Raw genomic sequence first — 14,386 nt, 5'->3', positions numbered from 1 at the left:
GGAAGTGTATAGGGCTTTGTAGGTTCTTATCAATTGTATCAGAGGCTATTGTGTTGTGTGTTCTTTCATGTAGCACTTTAAGTTTAAGGGAGTGTGTGGCGGCTAGAGACAATGGGCCGCCATGGTGCAGGACCTAGTGGAGCTAAAAGATAGTGTTATTTTTTTTATAATTTTACAACAACATAGAACTTCATCTAAAACATGCATATTCTCAACTGGGCTTACCCAGGGCTTCATTTCAGTACTTAATGGCTGCATTACATGATCCAATTCTTCTATATCTGCCTAATTCTCACTCCCCACCCACTGTTGTGACTCTCTCAAGTTTATTCTGTGAATTATTTTGTACATTACTGTTTAGGATTGGGGTAGATTCCAGGACTCAAGTGGAAAGAATCTTAAGGTTTTTGTCTTTGTTTTTTTTTTAATGTAGTGAAGAGATGAGGTATGTACAATATGATGATTTCAGAAAGACTAACGATGTCCTGGTGCATAATTAGGCAGCAGACTGCCATGATTCCGGAGGAATTAATAACCATCTGTAAGACTGCAATTAGCTTTCTTTTGGATGGGCCTTAACACCAAGAGAGGAGATGGAGGAGAGCAGTATTGGCACAGAAAGTCTATAATTAAGTATTTATCCTCCAGCCCATAATAGCTTGGGTGCTAGCTATTCCAATCAGCTTATGTAATTGTGTGAAGCCTTGGTGCTGTTCCTTTCTTTCCATCCCAGCAAAGGCAAGGCAAATTAGGGAGGACTTTCTCCACAATATTCTTTGCTGCTACCAGTAACAATATTCTTACCAAACAAGTGCCTGTCTCCATTAACCTTAAAGACTAAGACAATTTTATGACAATCCATTGAAATAGAAAGGAGAAAAATAGACCTTGAACAAAGCCATTTCTAAGTTAGGATTAATTTGCCCTCTGATATCTGTTATCCACAGATGGGTAAAAAGACGCATTAATTAAACTATCTCACACACATAGGGATATTCCAATGCAGAACAAAATTCTCTAAATGTGTCAACTCCTCTCTGCACAAATGCAGGTAGTGATTTAAGCTTCTTAAAAACAGGAAACAAATCTCATGTTTTCTTTTGTTTTCCCAAGGCATGTTTAGGAAGAAAGGGCTAAAGCAAGTATAGGCTGGCTAGCCCAGGAAATCCCTAGAGGGTCCGATTCTGAGACAGAAAACTTGCCAGTGGGTTTATGACAGCTTTCTCTCTTTTTCAGACTAAGGGACCATGTCAAATCCCATAAGCACGAAGGAGAAAAGCTTTCTCTACCCCGGCATCTCAAAGTAGTAGGCCAGATTGAGCACCTACTGATTACAGTGGGCTCTCTCCGCCTGGATTGCCCAGCAGCTGTGGTTGGTGAGTTAAGTTGGGGGCTAGACCTATGGGTCTAACATAAACCCTCCTGAGGTCTCACCCCTATAATACTGACTTCTACAAAATCCAAGATTCCCATTTCCTTATACTCTACACCTTTGTGATAATTTTACCCTTCCAAGTGCTGGGATTAAAGGCAGTGCCCGTACCCAGCACATTTGTTACTGTTTTGAGACAGGGTCTCTCTCTATAGTCCTGTCTGTTCTGGATCTCACTATACAGACCAGGCTGTCCTTGAACTCACAGAGATTCTCCTATCCCTCCTCCTGAGTGCTGAAATCAAAGGCATGTACCATAAAATACATTTATTTATCTATCTATTTATTTATTTCTTACTTACTTACTTACTTACTGACTGGGGGCTAGAGAGACGGCTCAGTGGTTTAGAGTATTTTCTGCTCTTTCAGAAGACTCAGATTAGGTTCCCAGCATCTAGATAGGATGGCTCCCAGCCACCTGTGACTCTAGTTCCAAAGGATCTAACACCTTCTTCTGACCTCCTCAGGCTCCTGTACACGTGTGGTGTACATACATACTTAGGCACACACACATAAATATTAAATAAATCAATCTTTGAAAGTAGAATGGAGCGGTGGAATCACTCAGTGGATTGAGATAGGTGGCCTGACAGCCTGAGTTTGATCCCCAGAACCTACACAGTGGAAGGGAAAACTGACTTTTGCAAACTGTCCTCTAATCTCCACGTGTTCCGTGGCACAGGTCTGCCTCCCACAAATAAACACGTGAAATTAAAATGTTTAATAATAAGTATACCTGATCGCAGAAGGCTATTTTCATACATGTATGTAAATGCACTCTCTCACTCTTCGCTGTTCAGTTAGCTCCCACTGTCACCCTCCCATTGTCACCTCACTACTACTTTATGTAATCTGTGTATGATTGTATGTGCCCTTATGAAAGAAGACATACAGGGGGCTGGAGAGATGGCTCAGTGGTTAAGAGAACTGACTGTTCGTTCATAGGTCCTGAGTTTGATTCCCAGCAACCACATGGTGGCTCACAACCATCTGTAAATAAAGTAAATAAATCTTAAAAAAAAAAGACATACAAATAGAGAAAAGATGAAGTGTCTGTCTTTCTGAAACTGATTTAATTACTATGATCATCTCCAGTTGCACCTGCTTCCCTACAAATGACATAGCTGCATTCTTCTTTATAGCTAAGAGAAATCCCTTATGCAATAAGCAGCAGGACAGACTTTTTCTACATTTACTTATTGACTTGTTTGGGGAGGGTGTGCTCATATGACATGACACTTTCATGAAGTGTCAGAGGTTAGGTCTTTCCCTCCATTATGCAGATTCCAATGACTGAACTCAGGTCATCAGATTTGACAGCAAGCACTTTGCCCACTGAGCCATCTACCTGCCTAAAGACGGATTTTTTTTTTTATGTATAAGTTAAACTGTCCCAAAAGGCACCTTTCTTGAACTTGTTACTGGTGACAAGATCCTCTTACTCCTCTGCCACAAGTGCCTGTGTGCCAACTCTCCTCTATGCTTGAATGTTCTGTGTTAGACTAAGTACCTGCCTATATTTCACTGAGGCCTCTCCTCTACAGCAGACTTTGGTTTGGATTTTGGCTCTTACTTTTTAAGCTATAATGACCTGAGAAAGTACTCAGTAAGCTATAATGACCTGAGAAAGTACTCAGTAAGCTATAATGACCTGAGAAAGTACTCAGTGAGCTATAGTGACCTGAGAAAGTACTCAGTGAGCTATAATGACCTGAGAAAGTACTCAGTGAGCTATAATGACCTGAGAAAGTACTCAGTAAGCTATAATGACCTGAGAAAGTACTCAGTGAGCTATAGTGACCTGAGAAAGTACTCAGTGAGCTATAATGACCTGAGAAAGTACTCAGTGAGCTATAATGACCTGAGAAAGTACTCAGTGAGCTATAATGACCTGAGAAAGTACTCAGTAAGCTATAATGACCTGAGAAAGTACTCAGTAAGCTATAATGACCTGAGAAAGTACTCAGTAAGCTATAATGACCTGAGAAAGTACTCAATAAGCTATAATGACCTGAGAAAGTACTCAGTAAGCTATAATGACCTGAGAAAGTACTCAGTAAGCTATAATGACCTGAGAAAGTACTCAGTAAGCTATAGTGACCCGAGAAAGTACTCAGTGAGCTATAGTGACCCGAGAAAGTACTCAGTGAGCTATAGTGACCCGAGAAAGTACTCAGTGAGCTATAGTGACCCGAGAAAGTACTCAGTAAGCTATAGTGACCCGAGAAAGTACTCAGTAAGCTATAGTGACCCGAGAAAGTACTCAGTAAGCTATAGTGACCTGAGAAAGTACTCAGTAAGCTATTGTGACCTGAGAAAGTACTCAGTAAGCTATAATGATCTGAGAAAGTACTCAGTAAGCTATAGTGACCTGAGAAAGTACTCAGTAAGCTATAATGACCTGAGAAAGTACTCAGTAAGCTATAGTGACCTGAGAAAGTACTCAGTAAGCTATAATGACCTGAGAAAGTACTCAGTGAGCTATAGTGACCTGAGAAAGTACTCAGTGAGCTATAATGACCTGAGAACGTACTCAGTAAGCTATAATGACCTGAGAAAGTACTCAGTGAGCTATAATGACCTGAGAAAGTACTCAGTGAGCTATAATGACCTGAGAAAGTACTCAGTAAGCTATAATGACCTGAGAAAGTACTCAGTAAGCTATAATGACCTGAGAAAGTACTCAGTAAGCTATAATGACCTGAGAAAGTACTCAATAAGCTATAATGACCTGAGAAAGTACTCAGTAAGCTATAATGACCTGAGAAAGTACTCAATAAGCTATAATGACCTGAGAAAGTACTCAGTAAGCTATAGTGACCCGAGAAAGTACTCAGTGAGCTATAGTGACCCGAGAAAGTACTCAGTGAGCTATAGTGACCCGAGAAAGTACTCAGTGAGCTATAGTGACCCGAGAAAGTACTCAGTGAGCTATAGTGACCCGAGAAAGTACTCAGTAAGCTATAGTGACCCGAGAAAGTACTCAGTAAGCTATAGTGACCTGAGAAAGTACTCAGTAAGCTATTGTGACCTGAGAAAGTACTCAGTAAGCTATAATGATCTGAGAAAGTACTCAGTAAGCTATAGTGACCTGAGAAAGTACTCAGTAAGCTATAATGACCTGAGAAAGTACTCAGTAAGCTATAGTGACCTGAGAAAGTACTCAGTAAGCTATAATGATCTGAGAAAGTACTCAGTAAGCTATAATGACCTGAGAAAGTACTCAGTGAGCTATAGTGACCTGAGAAAGTACTCAGTGAGCTATAGTGATCTGAGAAGGTACTCAGCGAAGTTCACCGATGTTTACTGGGTACTTAGCTGGCTGGTCTGTTGGGTGGGTGGATGGATGGATGGGACAAGTGAATCTAATGGTGTTTAGGCTGATGTCTGACTTTTACTGTTTTTGTTAGATGACAATGAAAAAAGCTTGTCACTTGGTCTCCAGACTCTTCGATCCCTGAAGGTAGGGCTGACTCTACTTTTCCTTTGATATTTCCTCTCAGAGACAGGGACAAGTGACCAGTGATCCTTCTTTGTTTTAGTGTATCATAAACTTGGACAAGCACCGGCTGATGGTGGGGAAGACAGACAAAGAAGAAATTCCTTTTGTGGAGACAGTTTCTGTGAATGATGACAAGTGAGTGCATGAGTTGGGGTTTTCTCAGACGGTGTATAGGCTTATAGCCCACCTTTAGCTTTCAGTCACAGCAGAAGTCAGCCCTTCTCCAGACCAGAGTTTACTGTCCCACAGAACTCTGTAGCCTACATGCTGTGTAAATATGGATGGCACACAGAGTGGTAGAAGAAACTAACAGCCTTTTAAGGTGGTGGTGGTGGTGGGTGGTGGTGGTGGTGGTGGGGGGGGTGGTGGGGGGGGGTGGTGGGGGGGTGGTGGTGGTGGGGGTGGCGGTGGTGGTGGTGGTGGTGGGGGTGGGGGTGGGGGTGGCGGTGGTGGGGGTGGTGGTGGGGGTGGGGGTGCTGGTGCTGGTGCTGGTGCTGGTGCTGGTGCTGGTGCTGGTGCTGGTGTGTAACAAAGTGTCGGTATGTAGCCCAGGCATGGAATGGGGTATGAGTTGGGAACAGGGCATTGAGATAAGGTTTTAGTATGTCGCCTGGTCTAGCTTTAAATTCATGAGCTTCCTGCCTCAGCCAAGTGCTAGGATTATAGGTATACAAGAGACATTTTTAAACCCAAGTTAATTGGCCTTCAGATTAACTCCTTTGAATTTATTATCAATTATTTGTTTCTTTCTCGTTTCAGCACCTCAGAAGCATAACTGCAGCCTGAAGCATGTGTGCACGTGCACTCACACCAGGTTGACAGATGAGACAACTGGGTTCGAACCAAATACAGTAGCAACTTGCTATGGACCAAGTCCTTCCCTCCAGTACATCCTGCAGGGGCTTCTTCCCACTCAGACCTTTCTAGACTATAGTCTGTGCTTAGAGATCTTGTCTGGTTAATGGCTTAATGGTTAAACAGACATTGTTTTTTTACTTCTTTGAATATTTAATTTATAGACTTTTTTTGACACTGCCAGGTCTTATTTGTGGCCTATTCCTCTGCTTCTTCCAAGAATTTGCTTTTTATTAATCCAGTGTAGGGGCTGCCATGTTCTATTTCTCCACAGAAAACACTTGCTTTTTTAAAATATTAAAGTATATAGTAAATAGGAGCTTCCTTTCAGCTGTTTCAAAGAGGTGTAAAAACATATCTTGATGTTAGAGTCTCTTTTGAAGTAATTGATTTTTCCAGGGTGAGCTGATTTGAAAGATGTTTCAGAGAGATCATCTGGTCCAGACATTTAATTTAAACACAAAGACAGGCAAATGAATTGTCTAAATTCACGTATTGTCAGTGGTAGAAGACAGCCAGAATCTGGGCCTGATTCCAAACCAAGGCTCTTATGCTGCTTCATTTGTTTCCCAGTCTTAAGAGGAAGGCAGGAAGGTTAAAATGCAAAAAAGGAGGGGTATTGGCGGCGGCTTAGTGGTGGAGTGCTTGTCTAATGTGCACACGGTCCTGGGTTCACTCACAGCACTAGAGATGAGAGATGGCTGCTGATTAAGAGTGCTTGCTGCGTAAACATGGAGACTGCCATTTGGATCCCAGCACCCAAACAAAAGCTAGGCATAGTCACACACACACACCTGAGACCCTAGAACCAACAGGATAGCCAATGGAACTGTCTAGCTACCACTAACCAAAAGAGGGTGGGGGAGGGGAGAAAAAGGAGGGGGTGTCTCCAGAGTTCTTGCCTCAAAAGAACCAAGTATGGGAGAGGAATAGAGGACACCCACGTGTTCCTCTGACCTCTGTGAGCATGCATAGGTGCACAGCTCCATGCTCTCATACAAATTCCTACGCTTACTCAGACACACATGGACACACAGCACAGGAGAAAAGTGAGAAGTGACAAAAACAGGCTATGAAGATGAGATAGTCTCTCACAGTGAACAAGAGAAGAAAGAAAACACAGATAGGAAGGGATATTATTAGTTCCTGAGATACCATTGATAATGTAATTGTCACTATGGGATGTTGATTACCCCTAAGAACCAGTCAGAATTTCTGTCTGTCTTGTTACATGTCACAAAGATTCAAGTAGCTGGAAGTGGAGACAGGGAAAGGAAAAATTAAAAACCAAAGTAGGCCAGAATAGGAGGAGGTGATAGTCCTCTGGGTGGGAAAGCTGACCTGGGAGACTTTCCTGGGATTGAAATGGGGAGTGAAACCTCCGGGCAGGGAAGTGAGGATGGGCAAGCCCTCAGTACAAGGAAAGAAGAAAGCTAGCTGACAGCATTAAGAGCCAGTAACAGCTGGCTGTGGCATGTGCCTTTAATACCAGCACCCAGAAGACAGAGGCAGAGAGAGGTGGGCAGATATGCGTATGAGACCAGCTTGGTCTACATATTCAGTTCCAGGTCAGTCAGGGATAGTCTTAAGAGACAAAGATAAAAATAAACAAATGAGAATAACCTTTATAACTGCTTTTTTTTTTTTTTTTGCTATTGTGTCATCTCAGACACAGAGGTGCCTGCAATGGAATCTTCTCTTCATTTCGGTTATAGAAATATTTGACTAAGTCAGAAAAATAGCTAAGTATAAGTAATCCTTCAAGATTACCCTTGGCTCAGAGCAGTTTGAGAACTTCGAATCTTGTCTTTCCTAGTGTCCCAACCTTCAGCCTGGCCATGAGAGCCCCCTTATGTGGGAGGAACACGCTCCTTCCCTGAGGCCCCTGCACTTTCGATCATTACAGCATCACATCCGCCAGCTCTTCTCTTAGGACAGACTGGAGATGTCACCCTCATTTCCCTACTTGAGAGCTCTACCTCAAGCCTGGACTCTTGGTTGCAAAGGAAGCAAACTACTGGCTCCTTCTAGTGTCTCTGGATTTCCTGAGGGCCAGTAAGGTCAGGAATTCTCAGGTTCTTGAAAGAGGCACTGATTTGGCCCTTTGCAGCTCAGCACTGTATGGCACCAGCGTGAACAGATGGCCTTTACTCTTCCTTCTTGTCTCTGGAAATCATCAGTCAGTTGTTTTCTAGGAATAGAAACAACGGGTGAACTGGACTCCGTGTCATAGTTCACTCAGTTCATTCACAACATCTGAGTTTTCTAACCGAATTATTTTAATGCCTAGGCATAATAGAGATACCATAATAGAGATAATTATAGGAAGTCTTGGGTTTATTAGTGCTTTTTTGTTTTGTTTTTGAGACAGGATCTTATTATGTAGGCTAGGCTGGCCTGAAACTCAGTATGTAGATGAGGCTAGCTTTGAACTCACAGAAATCCACCTGCCTCTGCCTGGTCACTGATGCTTCTTAAATGCTGCCAAGTTTATTACTCTTGCTTTTGGGGGGCTGGCGAAGTAAGGTCAGTAAGTTTTTCATAGTTAGAAAATGGTACTTTTTCTTAGGTGTAAGAAAGTGTCTACATCATGGTTCTGAGTCCCTGGGAAGGAGTAGCAGACCTGGCTCATTCCTTAATAGACACCACATCCAGGAAGTTGAAGACAATTGTTTGGTATCTCTATGTTCCATTTGAGGAAGGGATGGATACCTTCTGACTTCCCTTTTTTCTTGCTCTGCACACAGCCCACTAGTATGGTTTTCTGTTCTTAGCTCAGAGTATCTATAGACTGGATTACTAGCTGCCCTTACTTTTGTGTAGTAGAAATACCGTTCAGGCTGGGGACTTGGAGGAGATGAACTGGCTCCCTCCTCCTGTTGCCAGGTCCCTGCAGTAGCACTTTATCTGCTCAGGACTCTGGCTGTACTGGGCACATCTGTGACACTGATGTATTAATAAAGTGGGATTGTTCTCCGTGTGCTTGTCTGAGTCTCTGAAGCTGAGGAACCAGGACACGGCCTAAGTGTGTCAGCATTTCTGCTTAGGGCCTCCAAATGCAAGGCTGTGTGTTTCAGCTTCTCAACTGCTGCGACTGCTTCAGCTCCTCTTAACGTCTTTGAACAGATTGGTGAGTCTCCTCGAACATGGCTTTGTAGTCTATGAAGCAATGGAAAAGGCATTGAACTCACAGTGTCAAGGGATGAGTAGTCAGACCTTCGTGTACAAGAACAATCTTTTATGTTGAGCCAATCGGCAGTGTGTGGAGAATTGCTTCTAGAAAAGGAAATGTTTATTTGGATAACAAATGAGAGAGGCTTGGGAAGGGAAAGGGCTAAATTAACCTTATTGTATAGTTGTGTCATTATATGGCATTCTAAAGAAATGCACTTTGCTCATGATAGAAACTTACCTTTTAAGGATACATACTTTGAATTTTTCACCTTTATTTTGTATGTATCTTTACTACTTAAACATAAAGAAGACTGCAAGCAGCATGCTTCCACTCCTGAGTGGCTCTCACTTGTTTCTCAGGAGGTACTGCCGTTCCATCTCAGACATCTTCTTATGCTTCTTAAGTTATTCTAATTATGAAAAATGTCAAATGTTTGCCAGGCCAGGCTCTTTAACAATGAATAACAGAATCAATATTCATAACCACCTCCAGAAAATCTATACAATTGTTTTTAATCTTACCTGTTGCTGGGAGGTGGTGCACACCTTTAATCTCAGCACTCAGGAAGCAGAGGCAGTGACAGTCAGATCTCTGAATTCCAGGCCAGCCTGGTCCATAGAGTGGCTACAGGAGAGCCAAAGAAAGTCTCTCTGGAAAGACAAAACCAACCAACCAACCAAGTAAACAAACAAATAAAAAGAAAAGAGAAAAACAAGTACCTGTTTCCTCAGAGACCTTTTAATGTCATAAAAATCTAGAATATCAGGACTAGAAAGCCAAGAAAGCCAGATGTGGTGGTGCCAATTCCAGGGTTTAGGAGACTAAGGCAGAGGACTGTGAATTCAAAGCCAGCCTAGGCAACATGGGAAGACTGTCTCAGAAAAGGGTCAGGAGGGAGGCTGGAGAGATGATTCAGCAGTTAAGAGCTCTCACAGTCTGGCTCCCAGCACCCACACCAGTCATCTTACAATCATTTACAACTGCAGATCCAGACCACATGCTCTCTTTGGGCTTTTATTGGAACCTGCACATACATGTGCACCTGTGCATACACACGCACACACACACACACACACACACACACACACACACACACACACACAGAATGGGGAGACCAGTGCTGGGGGATGTAACTCAGTGGTGGAGTGACCAGCATGGGCAAAACCCTCTATTTGATCACCAGAAACAAAAAGAGGAGAAATGAGGACGATGCAGTAAATTATTCCAGAACAAAAACTGCACTATACATATGGGCTCTGCTACTTTTCATTATAAATTTCATATTACTACATGATTAAAATTTAATGTGCAACTTTTCCTGGGAAGCTCTCAGAAACACCTATTACTAGCACTGTGCCCCCAAAACTACATCATCTGGGACAGGGTTTGTGCCACTGGCAGCAGGGAGGGGACAGGAGTCTGGGTAAACTCTAAGGTGAGATCCTCTTGGGAAGATCTGGAGCAGGTTGTCACAGCTGCTGATTTCAAGATAACAATGGCTGGGGATGGGGACAGCATTGGCTGCCCTTGCACCAAACACTTGCAACTGTTTTGTTATTTTAGGAACCCAAGAATTTAGCAGCTGTAATGGCACCAACAGCTCTCAGAACAGGAATGATATTCTAGCGCCACGAGGCCTAGGTCCTATGGTGGGCACTAGTTGGTGATAGCATGTATGGTAAGGCATGCTATGCCGTTTCACAGAGTACAGAAAACCTCATCTTAAAGAGACTAAATAAGAAGGGCAAACTGATAGGTACACATGATAAAGTTCTAATTCTGCCTTCTTTACATTTGGAGATGGTGCCTCTTGCCTTCCTAACTGTTGCCCACAAGGGAATTTTTCAGGCTTTACCAAGAAATGAGAGCTCAGATCTGTTGATAGAGTACCCTTGATCAAGAGGAATGGAGTAGGGGCTGAGGATGTAACTTAGAGGGAAAAAGGTTGCTTAGCACATGTGAGCTCTGGGCTCAATTCCTAACATGGCGAAAGAAGTACAAAATAGGAAAGCCTACTCATAGGGAAGCCAGAAGGGCAGGAGGAGGTGGATGGTCGGGTGAATGCCAGAGTATAAACAAAATGGCTCCAAAGCGATCCTGGTCAGAGTCTTTCCTCACCTACCTCAGTTCCTCACATCTGCCCTTCGCACTTTGGGCTCTCAACCTCATCTCTCAGGGTTAGAAAGAAATGAAGCAGACTAAGTACCTGCTATTCCTGAGACAACTAAATGAATTTATTTCCCTCCCCTTTTCTTTTTCCCTGTTCCCCACATTAGTGTTTGGATATCAGTCACCAGGTCCAAAGATATTAAAACAAAGGTTCTCTGCTCAAGATGCCCACAAGATATTGGAAGGGAACGGGAACATTTACCATAATAAAGTTAGAAAAGAGATCTGCAAAGCCACAGACATGAACACTTGTAAAGGAAGGCTTTCTGGCATTAAACATCCCTGATCTACAAGAAAGACTCATACATGTATAAGTTGGGCAGAGAAAGAGAAGTAAAGCTTTAATTAAAGTCAGCTGAAATTATATTCATTTTTGGCAGATACACTTCTCTCAAGCCCTCAGCTCTACCTGTCCCAATATCTAAGTTTGGGTTTTATTGATGTGAAGAGACACCAGGACCACAGCAACTCTTATAAGGACAACATTTAATTGGGGCTGGCTTATAGGTTCTGTGGTTCAGTCAGTTATCATCGTGGCAGGAAGCATGGGAGTGTGCAGGCAGACATGATGCTGGAGAAGGACCCGACCCAAAAGGCAGTAGGAGACTGTAAGCCACACTGTATGTAGCTTGAGCATATGAGATCTCAAAGCCCTCTCTCAGAGACACTTCCTCCAAGGGCACACTAATCCAAGAAGGGCACACCTCCTCATAGTGCCACTCCCTATGGGCCAAACTTTCAAACAGGAGTCTATGGAGGGCCATTTCTCTTCAAACCACCACACCCAGTGCTCTTCACCCCATCACTGCTCCTTTATCTTAACCTGGATCCCCAGTCTAAGGTCAGTTACGCGTCACTAATGGCTGCCTCGTTGTGTATTCTAGAGCAAAAAACTTTCTAATAGCCACATTGGAAAGGTATTTTTTACTATGCAGAGAATTTTATTAACACATTTCAAACTTTACTCCCAGGCCTCTCCAGCTTATTCTGTCACAAGGAATGAACTGTGTATAGGCAAAACGCAAACAAAACAAAACAAACAAAACAAACAAAAAAAGAAAAACTGAAAAGAGCTCCGGTGTCCGGGGGCTGGGCATTAAACATATAACACTTCTAGATTTTTGTTTTGTGGAGACAGGGTTTCTCTGTGTAACAGCCCTGGCTATCCTGGAACTCACTTTGTAGACAAGGCTGGCCCAAATTCACAGAGATCCACCTGCCTCTCACTCCCAATTGCTATTTTAAAGCTGTGTCATCACCCCCGGCTAGAGATCTAGATTTTATCAGATCCACAAACAAAACAATTTTGAAAGCAGCCATGGTATAAAATAGCAGGTTCTGTGACTTCCGCAAGGGTCATCGTCTTCAGAAGCCACCTCCATTCAGTTTGCCTCGCTCTTAGACGCTTCATCAAAATTCCCCACCAGACCTGGAACTTCATCTCTTCAGTAGTGAACGGTGCTTTTCCATCCAGATTGTTTGGGCAGCTGCAGCCAGCCTCCTTAAACTAGTCAGACTGTCTGCACCAAACTGGTTTAGGATGCCGGGAAGCATTTCTGTCAGCTGCTTTGTCTCCTGTGACCTGTTAATGGTGAAGGTTTGCTGCCAGCGACGCCTGAACTTCAGGGTTGTTAAAATGGATCAATTCCTTGGTTTGTAATCATGTTCACCTCTTCAGTAGCAGAGTCGCTGTTTACTAACCTCTCTAAGGAGAACTGTAGTTTTACCATCTGCTCTGGCTGCTCTGTGAACCACTTTTTCTGTGGGAGGTACCTTTCCCAACAATGCAAACGTGGGCCTGCAGTTTGGCAAGTTTTTCCTGGTTCAAGATTGTTTCATCTTGTCAGTAGAAATGGGGCTGTGTGGGAGGACTAGGGTTTGTGCTCAGGGGGTCCCAGGCACACAAGCTAGATAAGGGACACACGTGGAGACACAATCCAATATATTAAAAATATTTAAACTCTAACCACCATTTCAAATTTTAATTTTATGTGTATGAGTTTTCGCCAAAATGTACACATGTGTACCATATGTGTGCAGCACCACTGGGAAACAGAAGAGTGGAACCAATCCTCTGGAACTGGTTACAGAAGACTGTAAGCTGCCGTGTGGGTGGTGGGAACCAAACCTCAATCTTCTGCAAGAGCAGGAAGTGCTCACAAATGCTGAGTCATCTCTTCAACCCAACTTCAATCAGTATTTTAAAATGATTTCTGCTTTTCCTGTGTTGACTTTGAAATACAGTGTATAATGCTCAGTCTGGATTACTGACAACCAAGTGGTCACTTGCCACATGTAGCCCTAAAGAGCTGCCCATACTGAGTGTTACATGGTCTCCATTAAACTGATGAGGTGGCCCAGGCCTATAGTCAGTTATTAGAGAGCCTGAGGGAGGGGATCTCTTGAGCTCTCTAGTTTGAGACAGCTCAAGTTTGGACGAAGAGAAGAAAATAACCCACCAGCCTGAGGCATGGCTGCAGTCCTCTAATCCTGCACCCCATCAAACCTCTGAAAAGAATTCTTTTTCTTTCATTGCTTCTTCTTCTCCTCCTCCTCCTCCTGCTGCTGTTATTTTGTCTTTTTTTTTCCAGAGCTGAGGACCAAACCCAGGGCCTTGTGCTTGCTAGGCAAGCGCTCTACCACTGAGCTAAATCCCAAACCCCTCCTCCTCCCCACCCTCCTCCTCCCCTCCCCCCACCTTTTTTCAAGACAGAGTTTCTCTGTGTAGCCTGTCCTGGAACTCACTTTCTAGACCAGGTCTCAGAGGTCTGCCTGCCTCTGGGATCAGAAGTATCTGACAGCAGCTGTAGCTCTGAGAGAATTCTGAAGGAGGGTCCTCTGCTTTATCTGAGGAGTACTCAGTCCTTTCAGATGTTAGACAGACAGCTCTAAACTGACCCAAACTGGCTACTAACTCAGCTTTTGGCAATCAGATCCACAATGCCTCACCAACAAACGTTAGCCCGGCAGTCCTGAGACTAGCAGGACACCACTTAGAAGGATTTGAATTATCCCCAGTGCAATAGCATCTTCGCAAAAACTGGTGAGAAAGCATCTAGTCCTCTGGGCTAGCTACTATTAAGAACTAAAAAGGGCTAAATACATTTAATGCAATAGCAACTTGTGTTAGGTTCTAGTCTAGCAATCAACAAGAGTCACATAGAAAAACACTGAGAAACTTCTATCTGTAAATTAAGACATTTCCACCATCTAGGAAGGGACCACTTAAGGGGGGTGGGGGGGGTCTTATAAG

The 14,386-nt window shown here is 43.3% G+C and overlaps 1 protein-coding gene and 1 long non-coding RNA gene across 2 annotated transcripts in view; one reads left to right on the top strand and one right to left on the bottom strand.

The window, feature by feature from the left end:
- Window positions 1–8,769, top strand: part of Nrip3 (nuclear receptor interacting protein 3) — a 25,298-nt gene extending 16,529 nt beyond the window's left edge. The window contains 4 exon segments of the mRNA NM_001108498.1: window positions 1,237–1,376; window positions 4,843–4,895; window positions 4,975–5,069; window positions 5,694–8,769. Of these exon segments, the coding sequence (NP_001101968.1) occupies window positions 1,237–1,376; window positions 4,843–4,895; window positions 4,975–5,069; window positions 5,694–5,709 (304 nt within the window). The 3' untranslated portion in view covers window positions 5,710–8,769.
- On the bottom strand, window positions 7,172–14,386 carry LOC134483769 (uncharacterized). Its single transcript, XR_010060740.1, has 2 exons — window positions 9,202–14,386; window positions 7,172–8,948 (listed from the first exon to the last, which is right to left on the bottom strand). It is a non-coding gene; the product is annotated as an uncharacterized LOC134483769 (long non-coding RNA).

Source organism: Rattus norvegicus, chromosome 1 (genome assembly GCF_036323735.1).
Source record: "Rattus norvegicus strain BN/NHsdMcwi chromosome 1, GRCr8, whole genome shotgun sequence".
Lineage (NCBI taxonomy): Eukaryota > Metazoa > Chordata > Mammalia > Rodentia > Muridae > Rattus > Rattus norvegicus.
Note: the sequence above shows the minus strand (reverse complement) of the source record. Positions and strands in the feature narration are given on the sequence as shown.